Source organism: Podarcis liolepis, assembly GCF_965112155.1.
Source record: "Podarcis liolepis genome assembly, chromosome: 13".
Classification (NCBI taxonomy): domain Eukaryota; kingdom Metazoa; phylum Chordata; class Lepidosauria; order Squamata; family Lacertidae; genus Podarcis; species Podarcis liolepis.
The window spans coordinates 25155671-25182349 of NC_139573.1; the positions used below are offsets into that span (position 1 = coordinate 25155671).

The following is a 26679-nucleotide window of genomic DNA, read 5'->3' on the forward strand; positions in this document are numbered from 1 at the left end:
TTTCGACCCCAAAATTTCCCGTGGCTATTTCTGGACACTGATACTTGAGTGGTTGGCCGAAGGATAAGGGTACAGGCACACATCCTGAGACTTGACCATACAAGGCCAATGACAAATGCACAGCGAAGGCTCACGGCGGAAAGGCCACATAAACAGCAACCAACGTCCGGACAACCAGCAACTGGAACAAAGACCAACTTTATAAAGAAGCAAGTGAGGCCTGAGGGTAATAGAGAGAGGAATGGGACACATTGGCAGCTTCTACTAAGGAGCACCAGAAAACCCAGAGCCCCTGTAGATCAGGCAGTCCATGGGTATGTTTGAAAGGTTTCAAAACACCACAATATATATACAGTCATACCTTGGTTCTCGAATGCCTTGCAACTCGAATGTTTTGGCTCCCAAATGCTGCAAACTCGGATATGAGTGTTCTGGTTTGCCAACGTTCTTTGGAACCCAGACGTCCAAAGCGGCTTCCAGTTGAGTACAGGAAGCTCCTGCAGGTAATCAGAAGCCGTGCCTTGGTTTTCAAACGTTTTCAGAAGTCAAACTGACTACCAGAATGGATTTCGTTCGGGAACCAAGGCACAACTGTATCTCTCTCTGCCACCATGGTGTGCTTTATGGTTCTGACAGTAGTGGCAAAGGAACTTCCAGGTGTCCACAGAGATTGTGGGAACTATTCTTCTCGTTCTCATCAGTCCCTAGAACACCCAAGCTCAGAACACCCAAGAGAGAGAGAATTGGACTTTGTAGCTCTTAAGATTTTGCTGGCATTACCCCACCTCCTGTGTATGTTGCTATCTTGCAGGCAGAGACTGTGTTCAACACTCGTCATATTTCCAAGACAACTTGGCCATCTGTGTCAAGGGTTGGGGGGACACAAGCTTGCAGAAAGAGACCGACAGCCCCAAAAGTGGTGACAGAAGGTGCTTTAATAATTACCATGACATATCCCAGGATCCAAAATAGCCCTGCAGCCGTGTTACCCGCCTGGGTAGTGCTAAGCCTTCCCGGGGACATTGCAAGTCCATATCCTGAGGAGAGCTCTGACACCCGAGATGAGAGGCCACAGCAGTCTCTTCTTTCTTACCTCATCTCTACCACAGTATATACATGCTGCTTTTCACTCTGAGCTTGGCTCCGCCACTCTCTCTCTCCAATTGGCTTTTCAGACTTTTCCTCGACCGTGTATTAACATGCACAGTTCTCTTTTCCCTTGTGGCCTGTTTCTCATAGGGTTGCCAACTGATCGGGAAAACAGCCTGGCCTTTTCTTGTGCCTTTTAATAGCAGCTTGATCTGCAGAAATTGGAAGCTTTAGATGCCATGGAGAGAAGCACAATCACCTGCTATAAAGCAAGAAATTAGGCAAAAAAGTGTGGAATTTGTGGTCTATAACTGAAGTAAATAGGGGTTAAGGTGTTTTTCCTGGATGATCCTGCATAATGGCCTTTTTAAAAAGCAAATCCCAATTATATATATAATTGAGACTATTTCCATAAACATAATTTTATTCTGTTTCCACCACCAACGGTTTCATGCTTAAGTTGAAACCTTCTCTCTCTCTTATGCTTAGCTGTATTTTTATACTGTATTGAAATTGCAGGCTGCCCAGAGAATATTATCGGGCAAGAATATAAAAATTATAGAAAATAAATAATCGGTGCTCCCCCAACTTTTCTCAAGAAACGCTTGTGTTTGTTTTTGGTATTCTTCAAAGGCGTATATTTGTTTTAACAGCAGGTGTCAGAAATGATTTGCAGCCCTGTAAACACCTGCCTGTCATACCAAAGCCCCATATACAAGACCATATAACCCTGGTGCAATTAACACCACAGAGTATGAACTCTGGTTGATTTTATTATTTATGCCCTTTATACTTCCTTATAAATAAATGGCAAGGAACTTGTTGCAGGTCTTGGAGGAACCCATTCAGTGCAAGCTACTGAATGGCAACTCACAATGATAAGGCACAATAGCTAAATGGAACCTCTGCGTTCAGGGAAAGTGTATCTCTGAGCCTCAGATGCCGGGGACAAAGAACGGAAGGACTGATGCCTTCATGAACTACGCTTGGTCTTTTTGGAGACATCTGGCTGCAAAAACGCTGGTCTAGATGCTCCTAATCTGATCCGGTAGGGTTTTTCATAGGTTCTTAACTCATTAGGATCAATCTAATGGTATTATGCACCTATCCCACATTCACTGGTAAAAATAAATAAATGAGGTTTTTTTTGCTTTGGTTTTATTTCAAAAACCTTTTTTTTAATCAGAAAGGATTGTAAGACAAAAAGAAATGCACATAGGAAGAAGTACCTCTCTTAACCCATGCTCTTAAAAACCATCTGTCTGCCTCCTGCCTCAGCCGTGCTTAAATCACTGTAAATGGCGACTGTGCAGTTTGTCTGAATATGTCTTCATACTGCAAGGAGCTGTGACTGACCACGCCAGAGTGAATCTCTGAAGGCTTCATTTACTCTGACATGTTAAATGCCAGTTGTCATCATGTTACTGCGAGTTTCCCTTTCAGAAATCAGAATACAGTTACTAAATCTAGGTACTCAATATCCTATTAGTATGCGCAGCACTGCTGATTAACGTGATGATTCTGCTTTTGCCCTGCTCAGGCATACCCAGTCTGCACTATGCACTCTCTTGTCACTCAATTCATTAAAAAGAAGGTAATTCTAATGGGAGGGAGAGCCTTGACTCCTAGCTAGCAGACAAGCTACTCCTCCATACACTCGGTGAGTGCATAATATTCAGTTCTAGGCTGTGAAGTTTTACCTGCTAACACCTGCCTGTTAACCATAACAATATAGCTACCATAATAATAAGCTACAATATAGCTTATTAACCATAACAATATAGCTATAGAGAGGCCAGGTGAAGAATTGGCAAGCCTATCTATCCATGGGCCTTCTTCAGCCATTCCACCTCCTTTCTTGGCCAGAAGACGCAGCTCCTCCTGCCCTTAGGAAGGCTTCCTTATTCTTTCCTTTTCTCAATATGATGCCCACTTTATCCTCTTGTCAAGCTTCCCCACAACAGCAGCTCCTGCAGTCCCTGTGCTCCTATAAGCCTCACCCCCACCTCCCCTGTCACTTGCTTCCTTGCACAGCAGCTGCACTTTTGGTCAAATATTCTGTGCCCGGCTCCCCCCCCCCAGCAGTAAAAGATAAACATTCTATGACATCACAGCAATTCAGCCAATGGCTGGAGACTGTAGCTTACAGATGAAATATAACAGCCCCTGCATGCTTATATATACTTCTACATACAAATGCATATGTCCAGGAGCCAGACAGCTACATCAGGCATGTCTATTGGCTTTTTGTACGCCTACTGGAATTTATGACCCTTACTTCATTTTCATTGCAGACCATGAGGCACACCTGCTTTTAGAAATAACTCTCTCTCCTTCAGAATTGGTTAGCTGTATTGCACGGTGACAGATGGTGGGCGCTGGATGTTATGTGCTGAATAACCAGTAATGCTATCTTATAAGGGAATGCATAAAAGGTGCTTGCTTACACCCAAATGGAAACTAGCTGTTTAAGAAACAAATGGACTGAGGCAAGGAGCCTATAGTTCTCCAGATGCTGCTTACAACCCTCCCTTATCTCTGACTATTGGCCATGGTGGCTGGGTCTGATGGGAGCTGGAGTCCAGCAACATCTGTGGTGCCATGGGTCAGTGCATCTGGCTGTTAACCAGAAGGCTGGTGGTTTGAGCCCACCCAGGGACGGCTGTGAGCAGGATTCCTGCACTGCAGGAGGTTGGGCTAGATAACCCTTGGGGTCCCTTCCAACTCTGCAATCTGGAGGACCACAGGTTGACCACTATGTCAAAACAGAGGGTTATAAAATTTTCAGTTGTCTTCTAACAGTGGTTTGAGTTGCATCAATTGGCAGGTGATTACGGTCATTATTCCTCCATATCAAGTTGCTGTTAAAGGAAGGCTATAGAAGAAGCTGGATGAAAAGTTGGCAATCCTATCAAAGTCCTCTTGGACATGCAGAGTTTGGTGTGTGCTGCTTTTGATCTTTATAAATTCAAGAACAATTAAATTTATATGCCCAACTGTTGTTCATTAACTTAGCAATGCCAGGATGATTGTGTTATAAATAGTCACTGTGCTTATTTCACATACACTTAAACTTAAATTGAGATTTTCAGTGTGCACTTTCGGTGTTTCATTGTCATTATTTTTAGGACACAGTGGTATATAAATATTTCTATAAATAAATCAATAAAATAAATAAACACTAGCCAAGGGAGGCTAAATAAAATTGTTAGTCTTTATGGTACTCCAAGACTCTTTATTTATATAACCTTGTTTCTGATTTTCTATTTCAGAAGGCCCTCATACCTTAGGAGTAACTATTGCTAAACATTTTAAAATCAGTTTCAACAGATGTGGTCATACACTATAAAACTCCTCTATGCAAAATCAGGTTTTATTTCCATATAACTCTCTCTGCTGCCAGCCAGTGGCCAACTCATGAAAAAGCAGTTATTTCAGTCTCATTTATTCACAGTAGCAATTTCTTCCCAATCCACAATTTTCTTAAGAAATAAATTTGGGCTACCAGGGGTGGTGTTGCTTTTGCACTCCTAGCAGCCATCTCATATCAAGGAAATTGGATGGTGAAGCTTTTCTCATCACTTACCTCCATGCCAAATAAAAAGTTACTTGCTAAGAGAATGTGTTTCAGTTGGCTGCTCTTACAAGCCACAGAAGCAGAAACAATTAATTCCACCCTGATTTTAAAGGGCCTCCTAAAATTCTCTACACTTTCTGTGCACAGCAAATTGGGAGTGTATTTTGCCAAATATTATAGATGGTGTTTTTAAACAGACTTTTGGAACCAACTGGCTAAGAGAGGAAGACTGGAAGAAGTAGGAGTAAAGTCCATTACTTCCTTCAAAAATATTAATTTTATAATTAAACAGTAATCATCATCATCATTTATTTATACCCCGTCCATCTGGCTGGGTATCCCCAGCTACTCTGGGCGGCTGCCAACAGATTAAAAACAGAATAAAACATCACACATTAAAAACTTCCCTGAACAGGGCTGCCTTCAGATGTCTTCTAAAAGTCAGATAGTTGTTTATTTCCTTGACATCTGATGGGGGAGGGGGCATTCCACAGGGCAGGCGCCACCACCAAGAAGGCCCTCTGCCTGGTTCCTTGTAACCTCACAGTGAGGGAACCGCCAGAAGGCCCTCGGAGCTGGACCTCAGTGTCCTGGCTGAACAACAGGGGTGGAGACGCTCCTTCAGGTATACTGGGCCGAGGCTGTTTAGGGCTTTAAAGGTCAGCACCAATGCTTTGACTTGTGCTCAGAAACGTACTGGGAGCCAATGTAGGTCTTTCAGGACCGGTATTAAAACTGGATCCAAAATTGCATCCAAAATTCACATAACTGGTGATATTGGTGATGCTGTTTTGCTAAACATTATTTGAAATTATTTGTGAGTTTTTGAAGATCTCAGAAAAGAAATTCAAAAATTTGTCAGGAAATTGTGTTTTATAGAATTTTCAGCTCAGGTCTAAATAAAATGGTGGCACCCCAAAGGGACTTGGGAGTTTTGATTCTCCTGGTCTACCTGCTCCAGCTTAAAGGGAAGGGTAGAGTGAGTAGGTTAGATTAGCCAAGAAGAACTCAGTCAGTCAAATTCCCTTTCCTTGATCATCACTGATCTGGATAAGTTTCATTTTTGGGATCTGAAGAATGGAAACAATAACCCAAAGTTCAGCGTAACTCTCTATGCCATTCACCAACCAGAAGATGAAATTCTGATATGCAGGGCAAATTCCAACAAGTCAGTTGCCTTTGTGGCACCTCTGGTCTGAGCAGATAAGGAACTGCTGTCCTCTGTGTGCCCTGGCGTGGTGGAAATAGAACTGCCATTTCTTGCACTATGAAATACTTGTCACGGAGGAGCCCTAAAGATCAGTCATTTTAAAGAGGTGAGCATCCTGAATCTGAAGCCAGAGCTAGGCTTAGAATTTGTGGGGCTTGGATACAAAAAGAAGCAGTGGTGGGGAAACTTGGGAATTATGAAACAACTGTCAGATACTTTTGTCTACAGCAGGCTTCCTCAAACTCGACCCTCCAGATGTTTTGAGACTACAGTTCCCATCATCCCTGACTACTGGCCCTGCTAGCTAGGGATCATGGGAGTTGTAGGCCAAAAAACACCTGGCGGGCCGAGGATGAGGAAGCCCGGTCTACAGCAGTGTTTTCCAAACTTAGGTCTCCAGCTGTGTGTTGTTGGTTTTCTTTTTTTGCGGGGGGGGGGGGGACCACAACTCCCACCATCCCTAACTAGCAGGACCAGTGGTCAGGAGTGATGGGAACTGTAGTCCAAAAAATCAGCAGGAGACCCGCGTTTGGGAAACCCCGACTTAAAGGAAGATGGGAGGGGGGGTTGTGCATGCAAATGCAACTTCCAATATCCTTGCGTATCTTTAAACTGATGCATGTTTAGACAAAGGGAGGGAGGGGGTTTCTACGCACGTTCTGCTGAACATGCAAAGCCTACCCACCACGCATTTAAAGCAGACAACTTTCCCCAGAGAATCCCGGGAATTGTAGCTCTGTGAGGGGTAAACTACAGTTCCCAGAATCCGTTGGAGGAAGTCATATGCTTTTTAAATGAATGTGTGGCCAAAGGGAGGCTCAAGATCTGAAGAGCAGTCCATGTGCGAGGGGATGTTTGATGGCGTTTGCATGCTTAACCCTCTCCTTTTAAGTCCTCACCTCGAGCTACAATAAGGTTGTCATGCGAGCTGAAAGTTCAACCCACATCCGCAGGCATTCAGTTCCCACATCACAGCATGTGCTCAAATCACTTGCATCCCCCACATTTCCTTTCTCCCCTCCCCCAAAGCAACTGGGGCTGAAACTTACTTTACCTGGGAGTAAAACCCAGTGGTTTTGACTTCTGAGTAGACAATGTCTAGGCTTCTACTGTACTATAGAAACGAAACGAGACCCTGGCTGATAGAAAAGGGAGACGCCGGTCTCCCAAGGCATCTTTCCTACCCTCCCAAACTAGGGAGGATGCTGTGACTCAAATCCCATGCGGCAAGAGGCGCGATCATGTGACGAAGAGAAATAGAAACTAAAGCAGCTGGCTCTTATTGTTTCCTGCAGAGTTGCTGAACGCTTCCTGTTTCTGCCTCATTTCCCCAATTCAGCTGCAGGAGGAAGAACGCGATCTAGGTGAGGACTTACACTCTGAATAAATGTCCTGTTCCTGGCGGGTGGGAGAGGACTGTTGTTGCATTTTAACTCACGTGGGCTTTTGTCCTCCTCCCCCGCAGCCCCGCTCCACGCCCCCTCTGAATCAGCAGTTTGCTGCAGGGTTGCGATCAGCGCGTTAGCGGTGCTCGGCTCTTCCCCTTAACCGTGTAATTAAAACTAAAATTTAAAAATGAAATCCGAAGCGATCTGTGGTAGTGCCTACTCAGAATCGAATCCCCGTCGGTTCGATGGGTACACGAATTCAGTCTCATCCCCAAGAAACATCGCATAGGACTGTTCACAGTGTTTACTAAGAAGTTACCACGACCGACTTGGGAGACGCTTATCTTGAGTAAACGAAGGGTAGGCTGGGTGGTTAATCTGTGCCGGAGCTGATAAGTTTAGCCCCAGATTCTGACAGAAGCTGCTTACACTGCTGAGAGATCCCTCCTGCCCTGAGCCTACTCCATTCAGTAACCAAAGTTGGCTGGATCTAGGCTAAAGCTGCAATGCTAACCTCACTTGGAGGAAGGCCTTATTTAATTAAATGGGATTTAGGCAGGGTTAGGGCTGCGATTTAAGGCTGCAGTACTGTATACTTGCCTGAGGGTAAGCCCCATTGAAGCTCAGAGTAAATAACAGCCAGTAGGGCTGCTGCATGTGAAAAGAGCTCCAACGTGCAACTGGAGTCCCTCCCCACACAGAGTTGGAAAGGACCATGATGATCATCTAGAGTCCAACCCCCGGAAATGGAGGAATCTTTCACCCAATGTGGGGCTTGAACCCACAACCCTGAGATTAAAAGTCTCATGCTCTACCAACTGAGCTATTCCTCAGGTAATGGAGGAACTGTAATCCTTTTCCATGCTGTCTGAACATGCACTGCAGGCAGGAAGAATGGCTGTGGTGTTTATTGTCGGGGGCAGGGATAGCCCAGGTCTCTCCCCCTCCCCCATTTTACTACAAAGAGTGTGCGAACCTCACTTATATCAAAATAATGCCACCAAAAGCCAGTCTGGCCTAAAGCTCTTCCGGAAATGCCCAAGCTGCAGTGTCTCATGAGTTTTTCCATCATGCAGAGGAAGCACACTGATGGTGTCGTAACTCTTTCAGAGCCACAGAAAACAAATGATGTAAGGCAGGGAGGATCTCCGGGGAAGTGAATCACCTGGTACTATTTTTTCTTTGATGTTTCCACCAGACTTCAGGGCTCATGGCCTTGGAAGAGGGGGACCCCGATGCCCTGAAGCGCAATGTGCTGCACCTACTGCTCAGGAACCCCCTGGGGCTCAATTTTGGGGACTTTGCTGGGGCCTTTCACCGGCTGCATGGCTACCAGCTTCAAATCACTCGTTATGGGTACAGCTCGCTCAAGCAGTTTCTGGCTGAAATGAAGGACTTTGTGGTTGTGGAAGATGGTGACTCACAGGTCCCATTCGTAAAGCTAGCGAATGGATTCCATCTTGGCCACTGGGCTGAAGGAAGAGAGAATGGGGTGGACATCTCTGAAGGGCCCGCTTTGAGGTCAACAGATGAAGAAGACCCTGGAGGAGAAACGGGTAAATGTATACCTTACGTATTAAAACCATTATTTATTAAGCTTATTAGTCACTTCTTTAACAACACAAAAGTAACTCAAAGCGGCTTACGGCAATAAATAGCATGCACATTAAAACCAGCTCCAAACAAAACAGAAAAATCCAAGTCTATGTTGTTGGAGACTGGCAGCCAAATTTAATTCTCCAATACAAATATTAGCTGTCTTTCTGAGTTAATAAGTAAATACAATTCTGGTTGGCCCTAGGACTCACATCTGCACTAAAACTCATCCATAGAGGAACATGGGAAGCTCAGTATCATCCAAACTTGGGCTGTCCTGCAAAATCTTCCATGAAAGATAGATTCAGACAACCAAATACAGTACAACGTTGCTGGATGAGAATTGGCAATGTCCAGGAGGCTTTCAAGGTGGTTCTGAGGAGCCTTAATGCTGAGACTCATATAAGGATGTGGGCAATCTGTTCTTAGCTTTCAGGATAGGGGTCCTGAGCCCAGGTACTGCCATAGCAGCATTCCAAGCATCAGGGAGGTGGCATAGAGGGGGAAGAGGGGGCTGGGGAGAAGCTTTCTGTCTAGCCTTTTTGCCAGTGGCAACAGTTACCACTTTCGTGAGGTAATGGAGTTTGGGGGATTATATGTGAATGGGTGTGGAAGGGTGTAGCAGCAGCAGATAGGTAAGTGAATGGGAGGGGGGCATGGAATAGACTGGAGCCAGAGGGGGGAATGGTTATAGTGCTTAGCTCATTTTAAGGTTGAGCATTCTGGGTTCTTAAAGATGTCTTTCTAAAAATAACTGAGTTGAGATCTGGATTGCTCTGCATCATATCACTGTCTGAAGGAATTTTGATTTGTAATCTGCATTGTTTGGCAGCTCTGGCAGGAGTCTTGGGGTTGCTCTTCAGTCTTCTAAAGAAGTACCACTCGGGTTTGAGGATTAAGAAACTACAGAAATTGTTTCTTGCTAGTGCTGGAATTGACCTAGAGAAGCTCAGCGTTCGTCGAGGCTACACAGACACACTGGAATTTTTGGAACAGCGAATGCTGAATTTAAACATCACATACCAACAGAACAGACTCAACTGCGTGGTTCAGCTCTTTGAAGGTACAAGGCAAGAAGCTGAATTTGAATTTTTTTTGGTGGGGAGAGATGGGGTTGCTTCTGATCTTCTCGATCATAATTACGTTAAAAAAGCAACTTGAGGGGGGTCGCAGTTGAAAGTTTTGACTGCCCACTTCATGTAAGATCCAGCCAGGTTCGATATTAGCAGGGCACCAGGCACATTTTGCACCTAAAGGTTCTCCGTTTGCAAACAGCTCAAAAAGTCTGGGTAAAATTTCTTGTGCCTGGCTGACACTCAAGGATTATTAAAATAAATGTGCTTTAAAGCCTTGGAAGTATATGTTTAAAGAGACAATATGTTAACAATAAAGAGTAGAGTGTTTTGAAAACTAAAGTATGGTACCAATATTGTAAACAGCAAATTAAACATGTACAGTATTAACCATTTATGCTAAAAATATGATATTAACAATGTATCACTTATGTGAATTGCGTATTAATTCATGCATATCAAATTAATAAATAAAAAGTGTTGCCGACCCCCCCCTCCCTGTTGTGACTAGACATTCTGTTTTGGTCGCCCACAATCCAGGCCCCAGAAGCCATTTGGCTCCTAGCTTTCCTAGCCCACTTTCTAACACTGGATCCAGCATAAGCTCAGTAAGCCGGGTTAAGGAAGCTGTGGCCCTCTAGATATGGTTGGACTTCCAGCTCTCAGCAACCCAGCCAGCAGGACTAATGGCCATAAAATAATGAGAATTGTAGTCCAGCGACACCTGGAAGCCCACAGATTTTTCTACCCTCAATTTAGTATAATGCCCTGTTTCACATCTTGGCCTACCAGGTGTTTTTAGGAAGCCCATGAACAGGTTATGAAGGCAGTAGCCCTTTACAGATGTTGACAGTTCCCCTCCCTCACCCACAACTGGTATTTAGAGGTATAGCACTTCTAAACCTTTAGGTTCGGTTTAGTTTTCATAGTTAATAGTTGTCGACTTGAATTTGTATTACCCTTACCTTTAACTATCATCATCCTGCTTCCTTGAGAGCTGTGTGTTAACCACAACACAGACAAACAATTTAAAATCTGAGGGGTGGTTCCAGCTGTTGCTGTGTTGGATTTCCCCATCCATGTTGTTATTGTCCAAGATTACAGCACTTATTGATACAGAATTCATCCCCACTCCTAAGATTTATTAAGTGGAGTGAAGCCATATTATGAAGAGTTGTTGCTGTTATTTGTAGACGAGTCAAAGTACACTTTACAGAGTTTCTTAAGCAATAATTACAGCTCCCTGTCCCAGAGAGTTCACAGGTTAAATTTTTGTTAAGGACAAGAGACAAAGAGGGGGTGGAGAGGGAAGAGGCCAGACTAACAGAGTGAAATGTGAAGGAAACTCAAAAGTAGAACTAAGGAGTCTTAGAACTGAGACGCTGAATACTAGGCCTTGATCGTTCAGCATGATTAAAAGAGTTCTCTGAGCGTTATATTGAGTAATCTTTTCTCCACTGAGAACAAATTCCTGTGGCTCAAAATTTGCTTCCCCATTTCCAGTTATGCACATGCTGAGAAACTGATTCTGAAACTGATTCCTGACTGATTTGATTTTTCTCCTATAGATCCCTGTGCTACTTTTTCTTCTGTCAGTACCGAGAACCTTGTGGAAGAACCAGCAAGCCAGACACCAGGTAAAACAGTGAGCTGCTTTGAGTAATGTTGCTGTGTGTGTAAGCGACAAATGACTTACACTTGGCAGGAGACTGGATCGTATGTCCTGTGGTTCCTAGGCCATGGCTTCAATCTCTGATTCTGCAGTAGTTCCGTCAAACTCCTTGCTAAAAGCAAGTTCCTGAACTCATTGTTGTTCATGGGGTATCCATTATAGGTTTCTTTCTAGCCAAGCCTTTCTGCTTACCACACCTGCATAATCCTGAGAGCGTTGTCATAGTGCAGGGTACAATAGACATGAGAAGTGAATCCACTGCTTTCATTTCAGATCTGTCAGCTGCCTTGGTGCCAATCCGGGCTGTCCTTGAATGCCACCCTAAGGGTCTGAAGGTGAAGAACCTGAAAAAGGCCCTGCTAGAGAATTGTGGATTTGACCTGGAGATGTTCCGCCGTGATCTGGGCTACAATGACACAGTGTCCTGCCTGCAGGATATTCCTGGTCTGATTCTCAGAAACAGCAATAGGACCCGGAATTGTGTCATCCAGCTCGAATCGCGTAAGGCAAAGATTGAAATGTTATCACTTGTGAGTTCAACACCCCCCTCCCCCATTCTGTGACTGTTTTAGAGTGCCAGCCTCATTGTTGGCCTGGGTAAGGTTGTATGAATTGGCTTCAGGGAGAGTACGAGGGCAAAGGCTGGGCTCGGTAAGATAGTCTTCAGAAGTAACAGCAATCAGGTAGGTTTTGTCACATGAGGCTCTCCAGTCTGCCTGGTATTTTGGCTGTCTCATGTGCCTTCTTCTTTCTGCAATTCCCATCTTTTAACCTGGGCTCGCTGGTTATGTGCAAGCTGGATTTCTCTCTTGATAAGCAAAGAACTACTTATAAAGGCTGCAGAAAGTGTGCAGGCCGTGACACGTGATTGGCTTATGTCATGTTACTCTGAACAAAGAAGGTATGTTTCATAACCTGTCTTTTTATATCACGTCCCAGGTCCCTCTAGCTCAGCTCCTTCCTTGGACTCGGATTTCTCTGTATGCAGCTCACATACCACAACTGATGGGCTAATGAGAAATAACTCCGGTAAGGCTGCCTAGGAATTCTGGATGGAGAGCTGTATCTTCACTTGATCCATTAATTGCTCTATGGGTACTAAAGCCCCATATGGGGCCAAAGATAGACTCTGGTGCCCTTCAAAAGCAGTTAGTTTGAAAGGGCTGGGTTTGAATGGGGGGGGAGGGAGGCATGCAGCTGACCTATGCAGGGAGGACTCTCTCCCCCCCTCCCCCATACACAGACACTTCAAATCTTTGCTTGAAGATTTTCCAAAAGCGGGATGCTAGATAGCCTGCCATAGATTGCATTAATATATGGCGGTCTCAATAAAATGTAACAGAAAAATGCCTGACCTACAAAGTAGCCTAGTTCACCCCTGGGAGGTGGTTGGGGAACAATATTCAAGGCTGCAGCATCCTGGCCTGACAGGAGTATCCCACCTTTTCAATGACAAGAGTTGTTGTTGATGTGACCCTTTCTGCCAAATGTGATCAGAGACTTCCTTTTCAGTCTCTCAGTTCAGTTAAGGTTTGTACAGTGGCTTATTGCTCATGGTTTATCAAGGGGAGCTAAACTGTAGGCCTACGTGTGACCACTTTCACCCTCACTCTGTCCCATGGCCTTCTGCCATGTTTAAATCTGTTGGGTCCCTATTCTTTTCTTCAAGACCCACCTCAGCAATACCTTTGTTTTCTCCTCTGGTAGGTTCCCCTAGCCCTGTTCCCTCGCTTGATGCTGGTTTCTCTGCCTTCAACTTAAATTCTGTGCCCCAGACGCTGATGGGAAAGAAATCTGGTAAGTTTTTGTTTTGAACCCTGAGGTTTCTTTGGTACTGCAGGTAGCATCTGGAATGTGGTACACGGGTGCTTGTCCTCTTCATTTTGAATTGTGACTCCACTCAACCCCAACCACCACCCCACCTATGCTTAATCTTATCTCCACTACTTCAATCCCATGTCTATTTAATGTAGATCTTAAGCACTCTAAGTGTGGATAGGTACTTTGCTTCTCTTCATGGAACTCCTAGTTTACAGAGGGAATTCCAGAAATTGCAGCAACCTGAAACATGGCGTCTCAAAATGGCCACCCTGTTGGGGGAAGACTTGGCACCAATAGTCAAGCACTTGGGAGTTTTTTCTATCAGAGGAGACATACAGATATACCCACCTGGGGGTAAACACCTCCATGTTAGAGATGTAACAAGTCTCCCATTTCAGGTATGTCTCTAGGGCTCTGCCTTTTCTAGCCCATTGCAACTTTCAGTCAAATTACCTCTCAGAGATGCGACCCTGGGCCATTTTTGAAAACCCGAGGCAACAGATGAAGCACTTTCAGCAGTGGGGAACTCCACACTCTGATGGGTCTATGGTGCCTTTCCCACCCAGGCTACCTAACTAAGCTTCAGTTAGGGAGAAAAAGGTGCCCCACCCATTCCATCTCCGCCCCTGAAAAGCCCAAGTATCAGCCAGAGCTCCTCAAAAGCACTGATGCTGCAGAGCAGGTAGCATAGAATAGGAGGGCTGTTATTTTTCCAGTTGCTAGAGGTGAGGATTAAGAGGCTAGTCTGTATACGATATCTGTTGGGGCAACTGGGAGGAGTCTTCCACTTCTGTCCACTTGGTGAGAAGGGGGACTGCATTCTCCATTCTCTATACTGAGTACAGCTATGTAGTAGCTATAGAGAACTTGTGTAGGATGACAATTGGCAGCCTAAGCAAATCTCACCCTGGCCATGTGTTAACTAAGTGTCCTGCAGCCTAAGTTTCTTGCAGCCTGAGCCCCAATTCTCCAATGTGGAGATAAGTAGTATCGACATGACTTTCACCAGGTTGAAATAGTACATCGTTCCTTTTCAGACCTGGCTGCTGCCTTGGTGCCAATCCTCGATGTTCTCGGAAACCATCCTGCTGGTCTGAATATAAAGACACTGAAGGAAAACCTAGAGAAGAAGCATGGGTTTGACCTAGAGACTTTCAGCCAAGATTTGGGGTATAAAGACGTAATGTCTTTCCTCCTGGATGTGCCGGGCCTTCGCTACTCTTTCACAAATGGCAAGTGGCCCCACAACTGTGTGGTTCAACTTCTCTCCGGTAGTCTTGGCCTCCCCCCTGTCTCATTCGGTGCTGGTCCCTCTTTGGATAAATCTCCATCTTCCAAAGGATCAAACACCCTGTCTCAAGACTTAAAGGAAACAAAGCCAGGTGAGATGTCTCTGTGACGGTGAGGCCTAATAACACATTCCTTTAAAAACCCCTCAAACCATAGACATTTTAAAGTTTGTGGTATGGTTGCCATACGTCCGGGAAATCCTGGACTTGCCCTCTTTTGGGGGACCAACATGCCTATCTGGGGGGATTTTTTACATTTCAAAGGAAATGTATAGTTTTTTTTGGTGGGGGTATTTTTATTTTATTTTTGGGGTTGTGTGGCTTGGGCACAGGCTGCTCCGCATGCCGCAGCTGCTGCCAGCCTGAGCAGGAAAAGAGCCTATTTCCCCGGCTTGGGCTGTCCTCTTTTTTTGCTCTTCAAGATATGGCAACCGTAGTTCTTTGGAGCTTACGCACTGAAGTATATTGTAGTCATGCTCTTACCTTTCTGTAAATTGCCGTTATACTGATCCCAAGGGTTTCTTTGCTTTTTTTCTTTCTGGCCAAACTGTGACTAACTTACTTTATATCCCACTATATATCTTACTAAGTTGATATCACACCTTTCCTCCAGGGAGCTTAAGGTGTTGTGGTTCTCTTCCTTCTCACTTGTATCATCACAACAACCCTGTGAAGTAGGTTAGGCTGAGAGGGATTTGAACCCAGGTCTCCCAGGTCCAACACCCTGGGTCCAGGTGCAGAAGGAGACAGGGCATGGGACCAAACTGGCATATTTCTATCAAATGGTGTAGGGTTTTTTTGAAATTTTAAAAAAGCAGAAAAATTGGATTTCCATCTTCCTTTCTCTTCCAGCTTCCTGCCTTTCCACTGTGCCCCAGTCCTGTGCTTCTGTCCCCTTAAACGTGCAACGGCCTGCTGGGAAATCAAAACCCGTGAACCAAAATGTGCTTAAAAAAAAGCCTGGTAAGACTGCATTTAACTCTGGAGGATTCTGGGTCCAGGTGCAGAAGGAGCACAGAGGCCTGACAGAGGGAGTGGGAGTGTAAAGGCCAGCTAGAGTATTTGTATCACATTCACCATTGATTTGTATGCCTTGGCATTGGGTGAAGTATCTCTTTGCAGTCGTGGGACTTGCTTCTGTGTTCTGTGCATATTGGTGTTTGTGGAGGAACACAATTGTGAGTACAGTCCCAGGCATGTTTATTCAGAAATAGACATTTCTACTTACTCTTGCAACCGTAAAGACTAGAAACATTTTGCGTTTTTAGTTGTAAGATTCCTCATGCTTTATAGAATCATAGAATCCATGGTACACACTGTTCTGGCTTGATTTACTGGTGAAGTAGAGTACGGTCAAACCTTGGTTCCCAAACGGCTTTGTTGCCAAACAAACTGGCTCCTCAATGCCGCAAACCTGGTAGTAAGTTTTCCAGTTTGCGAACATTTTTTGGAAACCGAACGTCCGACGTGGCTTCCATTTGAGTGCAGGAAGCTTCTGCAACCAATTGGAAGCTGCACTTTGGTTTTTGAACAGTTTCAGGAGTTGAACAGACTCCCAAAATGGATTAAGTTCGAGAACCGAGGTACCATTGTAGTCAGAATGTCAGAGTAGGATTGGGGAGTCCCAGGTTCATTTCCCCACCCAGTCATGAAACTCACTGTGTGACTTTGGTCAGTTTCTCAGCCTTACAGTAACTGTGACCTCACAAGGTTCCTGTAAGGTTGAAAATGGTGAGAGATCCTTGGAGATTTAGTTATTCTTGGAGTTGTTGGCATCCATCTGTCTCGAGAGACAACAGAGTGCACCTGGGATACCCAGATGACAAGACCCCCACCCCCTTGGCCTTGCTGATATGGTCCATAGGAAAGCAGAGCAAAACGTTTGACACCAGCTTGGTTGCAGGAGTTGCCAGAATGAAGCATAAAAGACGCCATCCAACCATCTTAGCGACTCCAGATTTGTGTAGGGTTTACTCCTTAGCCTTTTCTTCTCCCTGAAATCAATGGCACAGGTCTGATGATGGCTTAGTCCTTCAATTGTAGAAGAATATTGGCCTCTTCCTGATCGGTAACACTCCCAAAGTCTATTGACATTTTAAAGAAAACATTGTGTTAATATTTGACTCGGTGCGCAGATTTTTTCTGAGGTTTATTTAACAGGATTAGATTTCTCAAAGTAGTTTGTGACATTTTATAAAATACAACCAATATGCCAGGAATCCTAAGAACTAAAGTGAAACAAAACAGCAAGCTTGGCTGGAGCAGGAGCAGCACCATATATTTCTTCCCAGTTGCTTTTCCTTTCTTTGCCCCATCTTTGCTTGCTGCTGCTACCTCACCCTAGTCTTCATGTTAATATGCTTTTTCCCTCCTCTAGCTTCACTGACAGATGTCTTGGCATTACTCACCAACCTCATAAGCACATACAGCGAAGGTCTGAGGGTTGAGAAAGTGCAGGAGCTCCTGCTGGCCAAGCAAAAAATTGACCTGGAGACGTTCAGCATCGACCAAGGCCACAAGGACACACTGGAGTTTTTGGAGCGTCAAATGCCTAACTTGAACATCAGATACCGAGAGGACAGACTTAAATGTGTTGTTTCGATTGGATCAGGTGAATTTTGGAGGGGGAAAGATTGACTGCAACATTCCACTCCCATGTTGTCTGGGATAGCCAGCAAAGCTAGATTGCATTTTGGTTCCTGGTCTCGTAACCACCAAATCTGAATTCTTTCCTGAGCCAGAACCAAACAGGAGATGGGACTCAGTGCTCCTTTGCTCTAAAGTTGCATGCTTTCCTGGGACTTACTGAATATAGTGGGACTTCGCAATGCAATTCAAATGACTCAGATGTAAGTCACAAGAATTATATACCATTGCAGCCATGGGGTTTATTTTTTAAAAACCAACAAATTGCCAAATGATATATTATTCCATAAGCAGATATATTATTCCAATATCCGATTCAGTCATTATCACCACCAGCAACTTACTTTTGCTCATCTATTCATAGAGTTGATTTAATTTGTCAGCTTTGGTCATTGGTGAAGTAAACTCCCTTCAAATTGAACCAATAATCGTTAGCTCTCAGTTGCATTGGAAAAGTCCTGTTTGTCTGAAATCAGGCATGAGTAAGCCTAACCTCAGGTTGTTAAAAAGGCTCCAGAATCAACACTGGCTTCCTCCCCCTTCCCTTTCTCCAACTTAGGAAAAAGCAAAACGAAAAAGAAGCAGAAAAAGAAAACGGCAAAATGTAAGTCGAAGTCAGAAAAGTCTGCAATGCTACTGTCCAATTCAGCATAATTTTTGCTTGCCTCCCAGTAATGGCTAGTTCATGGAACAACCACTTAAGTATCTGTTCTGTTCTGTGTTTCGCCTCAAACCTGGACATTTTTTTCTTTTTGGGTTGTTTTTGGGTAACTTCTGGGTTTGGTCCATTGCATGTGTGTGCGGTCGCACACTTATTGGATAGGCGTAAACCGGTTGTGGCCTGTACCTGACTTTAGACACACAACTTTGCTGAGCCCTTCACTGGTCATGGAATCTTTTGGGTTGGAAGGAAACCAACCGCTTGTCAGTGCAGGAAATCAACTACAGTAGTCCTGATAATGTGGCCATCAAGCCTCTGCTTCATTAGAGAAAGAGAAATATTACTGCTTGGACTATGTGAACATCCCTCCTGGTTAATATGACTATTTCTTTTCCTCTCTTCTTGTTTAGGTCCTGGTGTTAAGACTGCCCCTCCTCTGCTTGTTGCCCCTGTGCCTCTCTTGCATCCAGCAAAAGTGGTCCAGCAAGCAAACTGTGCACCAGGTAAATCTCCAAGGTGACTCCTTTCTGTTCTCACCCATGCAGGGATGGTGATGCAGGAGAACAATAGTTTAAGTCACAGAGAGCACAGTTTGTACTGACAGACAAATTGAGCTAACTTCCTAAGATGGTTTACAGAGATGATTTATTTTCTGTAGATGGTAAGTAATCTGGAAATCCATCTTGCTTGCTAGGTCATTTGTTGACTGTTACGAGGTCTTCAAAAGATGAAACAGTTGCCGCTTCCTAATAAGTCTTGGTCATCCTTAGACACAGCACTAGCATCATTCTATAATGCTTAAAGAATGGTTCCTTAACGACCAAAGGACACCATAATTCACATTATTATGGTGGTCATTAATGTGACCACACATAGTAGGAAAATCTAGGCAGGATACAACATAACTTATAATTGGATCCAGTCAATGCAAGGAGATCAATGGGATACTATCTCAGAGTGGTATTCAGGCAAGTTTTATTCAGGGTAGAGCCATGGAAATTAATGATCACGACTAAGTTACATCCATTAATTTCAGCGAGTCAGCTTTGAGTAAAACCACTGTCTCTATGCAGCTGTCTCTATGCCATTTAAACTTACAGTGGACTTTCTTTTAAGGATGGTTGCAGCTGCCATTCGGGTATTGAAAGGGTTTTGTAATATATTGGCATTAATCGAGGTACAGGGCAGGATTCTGTTGTAGCTGGTAACTCATTAAAAGGTTGCCAGAACAAAACATTCTTGTTTGTTCTCTCCATTTGTCTGGCTAGAACAAATACAGTGTTTTTGCTCATGGATTCCTTTGTGGTCAAACTGTCCTTCTCAGAGTCTTAGCTGACCTTGAAACATGGAGGCAAATAACAGAGAGATGACAGAAGACCAAGGGGAAAACTAGGAAATAGATAGTTAACACAGGAGGACTAAGATGCGCACAGTTCAGTGGTTTGTTCAAATTTCTTCACGTCAATGATTTTTTGGCAAGGTTACATAGAAACATTGGAAGCTGTCCTCTACCAAGATTGATCATTTGGACCATCTCGTTCAGTATTGTCTACCGATCCATCAGTTCTCCAGGATTTCAGGCAGGAGTATTTTTCCAGGCTTCCTGAATATGCTGGGGATTATTATTATTATACTGCCCTTCATCCAAGGATCACAGGGTGGGTTACAATATAAAAACACAAATTCAGGAGTACCCAATGTGGTGCCATGCATATGTTTTGAGCTACAGCTCCCATCATCCCTGGCCAGCAGCAAAACTGGCTGGATCTGACGGGAATTGTAATCCACAACATCTGGAAAGCACTGAATCCCTTCAGGGCTGCCAACTCTCTTGTAACCTACCTGCGAAGGCTCTTCTTTGTGTGCTCCCATCCTATGAAGCATCGTTGGTACCAACAAGCTTCTTTGGAGCGGCATCAAAGCTGTAGAATTTTCTCCCCTTCAGAAGTTCACCTTTCTCTTTATTGACTTTTTGATCCCAAGTCACAGCAGTTGTCTGCTCTTGCGCCTTGTGTTCTGATTGGCGGTGTTGCTGATACCAGCAGGGTGTCTTTAAAACCATATAGATAGATATATGTCGTACTACCTTGGGGACTTGCGGCAGAGACATGAGTTACAAATATTTTTTAACAAATAAACATCGTCTGTCAACTGACCCAGCAGTAATGGCCTCCTTCTCTTTTTTCTTAGACTTTGGTGGCATCTTTAAGCCTTCGTTCAACGTCTGCAATCCCTCTGGAAATAAATCACAGAATTGGAGCCCACCTGTTCCAGCTGCTTTTGTGTCTCCAGGAGTGCAGAACTGGCTCAACAACAGCAGCATGCATGTCCCATCTGCCACTTTTCCATTTTTTCCACCCTCCCAGGAGCCTCGTAGTGCTTTGTCAAGCAAGGCCAACAGTTCCTTCCAGGCTCCCTCCAGCTTTCTTCCACATCAGCCCCCTCCCTCCGGCATACTTCCACATCAGCCACCTCCCTCCCGCATTCTTCTCCATCAGCCAAGTGCATGGCAGTCTGGTGGGCCATCACCACTAGCCAAAGAGGTACACTCACGGGATAACCAGCTGCCCAGAGAATCCAACTTGAGGAACTCACAGCCTTCTAAGGACCTGGAAGAACTGAAACAGCGGGTGGCCCACATCCTGGCCATGCACCCCGAGGGCATGTCGCTCTTCCAGTTCCGTGCTGCCTACAGCACTGCCTATCAGCAGCATCTGCCGCTTGGCAATGCTTCCTCTGCCAAACAGTGCCTGCTGGAGATGCCTGATATTGTTCGCCTGGAGGGCTGTGGAGTCCAAACATTGCTACTACCTGTGTCTGCTAAAGCGTCACCTGTCAAATCCAGTAAGTGCTTTTCATTTGCAGCGTCTTTTGCTCCCTTTATTATGATTTTCATATTGTTTGCAATATAGATCTAATTTTTGCCAATCGCCATGAGACTTTTGGGGGGTGGGTTTGGGATGGGTTTTCGGAAGACATCTGTGTGTGAATTTGTTTGGTGTGTGGAGATCAGTTCCCGCTGATCAACGCACTGTCTTCGCAGTAAGGCTCTATTCCGATGGCATGAGTATCATGACGACTGGCAGATTCTTATTATCTGCTGCAGCCTTCATCCGCCTTCACAGCCATTGGAACATACTGCTTGTTATCTTCTGCCTGTTCTGCTGCCGAAGACTTCTTGGATCATGCTTTGTCTAGCTTCTCCCCTTTGACCATGTTGGGTGACCCAACTGGGAGTGCGACTCCCAATGGCATTGCTCACAAGGATCATGGGAACGTGCAAGCCCACTCAGCATGACAAGGTGATGATCCCGTGAGTGAATTGGCCTCCACAGTCACTTACTGATACACCGTTAAGACCACATTCATGGAAGACACTCTTGCTTGGCTAGGAGTGATCACCAAAGAGAAAGAAATATTTAGTTTAAAAATGAACAAACAGTTCCCCTGCTAACAGCATCTAGATCTAGCTTATTCCAGGTTTTCCATATGTGGCTTCAAGAAAGCACCACTTGACCTTTCTGTTTCCCCCCTCCTGTTTCTAACTGCAGTTGTGACCCTTCTCTCTTAACAGTAAATATTGTTGTTGTTTCAGATCAGCCTGTCCCATCTGAAGTGGAAAATGCTGCAGTGGCTCCTTGTCAGTCGCTGCCCCAAACGATGGCAGCAGCTGAACCTGTAGTAAGTCCCAGAAAGTCTCTTCCTAAGGCTCCAGGGGTACCACAGCCCCACTCCACTCTCCTCCGGGCTTCAGACCCCCTCAAAAAGCAAGGTGATAAGGAGTTCTGCATTCTACCCAAGGGCCATCTCAAGGAGATACCAAAAACAGTATCTCCTTTGCAAGAGCATGAGAGGGCCACAGCCAATTCGAGAGACCTTTCAGGCCATCCTGATTTGTCCAAAGTGAAAGACTCTGCAGTGACTCCTGACCACTCCCCACCTAAAAACAAGCCTTTGGTTGTTCCCAAGTTCTCTCTAAATACTGCACTTCGCAAGCCTCAGCCCCATCTGTCTCTCCTCCAGCCTTCTGAATGTCTTGGACCACCAGCCAACAAGGAAAATAATACTTTACCTGGGACTCCCAAACCAGTAGCTCCTGTGGGAGAGATGACACTCAAGCTGATAGACACTCCCAACTCTCCTGTAGTTTACCCAGTGGATTCCCAAGCCACCAGAAGGGATGAGAATTTGAAATCTGACAGCGTTGGCTCCAGGCCTGCACATCTGGGTAACCATTGGTTTTTTAACAATACTACACCACCCCCCTCCACCTTTAACCCTCTCTCTACGGGTCCTGGAGCATGTGCTCAGCCAGTTGTATACCCGCCTTTCACATTTATTCCAGAGATGCCTCCTCTCTACCCAGCACCATTCATACCAGTTTCTGTAAAACCCTCTGGGATACAGTTTCAGAAGACTCCACCACAGACGCTGCCTGTCCAACCTGTGCCTCCAGCCAGACAGACTCAGCCTCCCACCCAAATTCAGCAGCAGAGGTCCTATTCTTCGACAGTTTCGGGACAAGATTCCATTTCTCAGGAGCAGGTACCACCCAGAACCGCAGGACTCCCCCACAGTTTGACTCCCGCAGGGACGTTTCCTACTTCCTTACCTTCTCAAAACACAGCTAGCCTCCACTCGCCCAAATCTCGGACTGTCTACCAATCAGAATGCCACCACCATACATGGCTAGATGGTCTGCAGCACAGTTCTGTCCCTGTGGCAGATCAAAATCTTGTGGCTGTGCCCTCAGACAAAGTACCTTCTAAGTCTCCAACATCCACACATTGGGGGAAGTATGATGGTGTGGACTCTCCTGTAATCTCAAGCATGCAGCCGCTCAGTTCGCAGTCTGCTTCTACCAACGCAACTCAGCGGTCCTCTGGATCTTATGCTGCTGTTAGTCCCAGCAGTAATTCTGACTCTCTGCCTTCTGACTCTTGGCCCTTGGTGCATCAGCAAAAAATTGTTAGCAAGAACTATGCCGTAAGCTCCTCAAGCACAGGACCTGCAAGCTCACCACCTTCCCCTCGAGAAACCACCGCCACGCCACCTCTGCAGCCACTGGGCACCTCTTCTTGGATCAACGGTAATTCTGATGCTCTGTGCTCCGAGTCTTGGGCCCTCATTAGCCAGCAACGGTATGTTAGTGTGACCTCAAGCACAAGATCAGCACACCCATCCCCTTCCCCTCTGGAAACTATGACCACCCTATCCTGGCAGCCCTCATCATATACTTCACCTGGAACGAACAGAAATTTGGATGCTTCTAAGCCTCAGGCCCTCATGCGACAGCACCAGCATGCTAGTGTGAACTCCGTGACCACTGCAAGCCCACAATCGGCGAAATCACCACCTTCCCCTCGAGAAACCAGCACCCCATCCCTGCAGCCCTCCTATGCTCTTCATGCCAGCATGGATTATGGTTCTCCTAGCCAAAATCTGCCCATGGTTTCCAAAGAAACTGAGCAGAAGCAGGGCAGTACTCGTGCCTCTTTGGTAGGAAAACCAACAACTTATTCATTTACTCCCCCAAGCAGTCCTCCTCCCAAAAACTTTGATAAATGCATTCTCCTGTAACAGCAAGCATTAAGGAAGTGTTCTGTGGAATCATTCACACCCAGAGGTGTTTTTCTCCCCCTCCTTCCCCAGGGTGGAGGGTAGGAATGTCATACCAGGTGGGCTGAGTGCATTCAGAACCCGCAAGCAAAAACCTCTTGTGCCCTGTTTGCCTACCTAGTAAATGCCAGGTGTAGGGAATCTTGGCTTGTGCCTGGATGTTGGCAATTTGTTCCCAGGGAATTGCAATTTCAATTCCTGAAATGCCATTCTGTGGCACAGCTTTTCCTATCTGCATCCTGTGCTCAAGCATAAAATGGGAGTGCAGGAAGAGCCTATGGGGACAGAGTGACCTTGAACCCCAAAATGATGAAAGGCTGACACAGGCTTCTTTTACAAACAATGTCTTATAGATAGGCCAGTGTGTATTCCTTTCTTGACCAACATAATGCAATGTTCAAAGTTTCAGACTAGGTTCAAATTGCCACTAAACTACAAAGACCGAGGTTCAAGTTGCCATTCAGCTATGTAGGTTGTTACAATCTCTTGGGCCAGTCATTCCTCCTCACAGTATGGTTGTGAGGATTTTTTAAAAATGGGAATATCTGTGCTGCCCTGAGCTTGGAGGAAAGGTAAGGTAAAAATTAAATAAGAAAAGTTTTTTAATAATGTTCTCTGAATTTCAATCCCATGAATATACATTATGCAGATGAAGCAAACAACACAGAGTTGCTTATATTGCATAATTTCTCAGTTGATAGGGAAGGACAAGAAACGGAGTACTGATCCCTTGAAACCCCTGTCAGCTCCCTTTAGGCTTCTGAGATTTTATCTGGCATCGCCTGCACATCTCCAATATTATTTTTACAGCAATATGGACTACAAACTTCTCTTTTTTAAAAAACAACAACGCCACCACTTTAGATTTTTAGGGTATGAAATGCTGTCTTCAATGTACAACCTGGCTGAAAGGCCAGGTCGTCTTCAAACTAGGTCGTCTTCAAACCCTATTACTGGAAACAAAGAGATTGCAGCATCAATTAACTGTTCTAATCACTGGAAGAAGTGGTGGCAGTGGTGTATCATTGATGCTTATTTTAATAACTGAAATAATTTGAAATACTTGTATCAACCATAAATAAAGAATATCTTTGAATGGAGATGGGAAAGAATAAAAGAGTGAAATATTGCTGAGAATTAAGTGGTACTTTAAACAACTTTGAAAGCAATGTCTTCATTAGGTATAAGAGATACTGCTATTTATTTGTTAACTGAAACGGGCTGTTCTGGTTATTAAGTGATCCTCTTCTGAGTCAAGGTTTACTACTTAGTAAACCTTGAGAAACTGCCTCATAAAAGATTGGTGGGGTAAGATGTGCGTATACAGGAAATATTTAGAAAGACTTGAACTCACTCCAGATAAACCACTATTATGCATGAAATTATGAGGATCAGTTTAGCTTATTAGCCCCTCCCCCCTCTTGTGATCACAAATTTAATGCAATATTAATACTAGCACACTCCCATCATTAGGGCCAACAATTTCATCTACACTCTGAAAATAGGCTGTAGCTTTTAGGTCTATGAAACTTACTCCATTGAGCTAATGCTAACCAGAAAGAACTAGGAACAGACCAGGAGTAAAATAAATTGGAAAGCTTAATTACAATTACTAAAGAAATGATGGAAGTATGCAGACTCAGTGATAGCTAAGAACAAAATTAAAATATATAAATGAAATGGAGCATGCTATAAAAGGAAACGTACCATAACTGACACAAAGAAACCAAGTAGTTACCAATTGTTGGCCACCGTCTTGTCTCAAGGGACAATGGAGTGTGCTGCTGGGGATGAAGTCAAACTCCTGGAGAATTGCAGCTCCTGCTGTGGCTACAGAGACCAGTAGCTTGTAACTGCTGCTCCCATGTTTTTGCTGCTGTGTATGGAGGTCCTGGGATGCCCAGACCACAAGACATACCCCTCTACTTCACTGATTTGGTCCAAAGAAAAGCAGAGCAATGCATTTGGCACCAGCTTGGCTGCAGGAGTTGCCTGAAGGAGGCATGCAAGGCCCCATCCAATCTTTTTAGGGACTCCAGATTTGTGTAGGGTTTACTCCTTAGCCTTTTCCTCACCCAAAGATGTCCTGCAATGCAGCAGGTACAGATTCTTTCTCAGGATTTACTCGGGAAGTCTTTCTCATGAATGAGTATAGCTGCAAGGCAGCAGAGGTTTAGGATCAGTTTTCCTTCTCCTGAATGACCTACCTTCCCAGGTTGGTGAGCCCCATTTGCCCATCATTTCCTTCTGCATGTGGAGTAACCACCTCCTTGATCATTGGACCCACTATTGGTCTCCTCTACTCAATCCATTGGAGCCTGTCTTAGTGTGCAAGAGAAGCTCCTAACTCACTGAGGGTTTCTTCTTTGGCGATCACTTGTAGCCGAGTAAGATTGTCTTCCATGCATATGGTTTTAACAGTGAGTCCATAAGTGACTCTGGAGGCCAATTCTGGACCCTCACGTCCTTCCACAGTGGGGACATAGGTTTCTGGGTAGGAGTTGATCATGGTGAGGGTTTGTGAAGTGTGCCTTCCTCTTAGAACGTTTCTCCCTTGCGTCCTGAGTTTGAGCATCTTCCAAGCCCATGACACCTTTGGTAAAGGCTGTACTCCAATTGGAGCGCTCGCAGGCCAGTGTTTCCCAGTTGTCAGTGTTTATGCTACATTTTTTAAAGATTTGCCTTGAGAGTTTTTAAACCTGTTTTGTTGACTACCAGCATTATGCTTTCCATTTTTAAGTTCGGAGTAGAGTAGTTGCTTTGGAAGATGATAATTGGGCATCTGCACAGCATGACCCGTCTAACAAATTTGATGTTGAAGAATCATTGCTTGGACATGGGTGATCTTTGCTTCTTCCAGTCACTGGCATTAGTTCGCCTGCCTTCCCAGGTGATGTGTGAAATTTTTTGGAGACACTATCGGAATCTTTCGAGGAGTTGGAGAAAGTGGTCAACGTTTCACAAACATACAGTAAGGTTGGTAGTATTGTACAGTAGCTTTGTAAAAAAGCATTTTGGTTTCCCTGTGAATGTTCCGG

General features: G+C 44.8%; 1 protein-coding gene and 1 long non-coding RNA gene across 6 annotated transcripts in view; one reads left to right on the forward strand and one right to left on the reverse strand.

The window, feature by feature from the left end:
• LOC310691928 (uncharacterized protein) overlaps positions 1-24778 on the forward strand; it is a 31635-nt gene extending 6857 nt beyond the window's left edge. Inside the window, exons 2-15 of one of the 5 annotated variants that reach the window (XM_083472202.1) lie at positions 7172-7240; positions 8463-8820; positions 9693-9923; positions 11502-11570; positions 11879-12106; positions 12545-12634; positions 13313-13402; positions 14464-14808; positions 15568-15678; positions 17093-17326; positions 17921-17965; positions 18433-18525; positions 20213-20866; positions 21618-24778. In XM_083472202.1, the coding sequence (XP_083328328.1) occupies positions 8475-8820; positions 9693-9923; positions 11502-11570; positions 11879-12106; positions 12545-12634; positions 13313-13402; positions 14464-14808; positions 15568-15678; positions 17093-17326; positions 17921-17965; positions 18433-18525; positions 20213-20866; positions 21618-23602 (4521 nt within the window). In that variant the 5' untranslated portion in view covers positions 7172-7240; positions 8463-8474 and the 3' untranslated portion in view covers positions 23603-24778. Of the gene's footprint in view, positions 1-7110; positions 7241-7852; positions 8821-8863; positions 9230-9692; positions 9924-11501; positions 11571-11878; positions 12107-12544; positions 12635-13312; positions 13403-14463; positions 14809-15567; positions 15679-17092; positions 17327-17920; positions 17966-18432; positions 18526-20212; positions 20867-21617 lie in introns of those variants that run through there. The other 4 variants (XM_083472201.1, XM_083472203.1, XM_083472205.1 and 1 more) reach the window with 4 other exon arrangements.
• LOC310691930 lies at positions 918-7016 on the reverse strand. The gene is made up of 2 exons (XR_014518611.1): positions 6926-7016; positions 918-1348 (listed from the first exon to the last, which is right to left on the reverse strand). It is a non-coding gene; the product is annotated as an uncharacterized lncRNA (long non-coding RNA).
• Positions 24779-26679: the final 1901 nt, after the last annotated feature.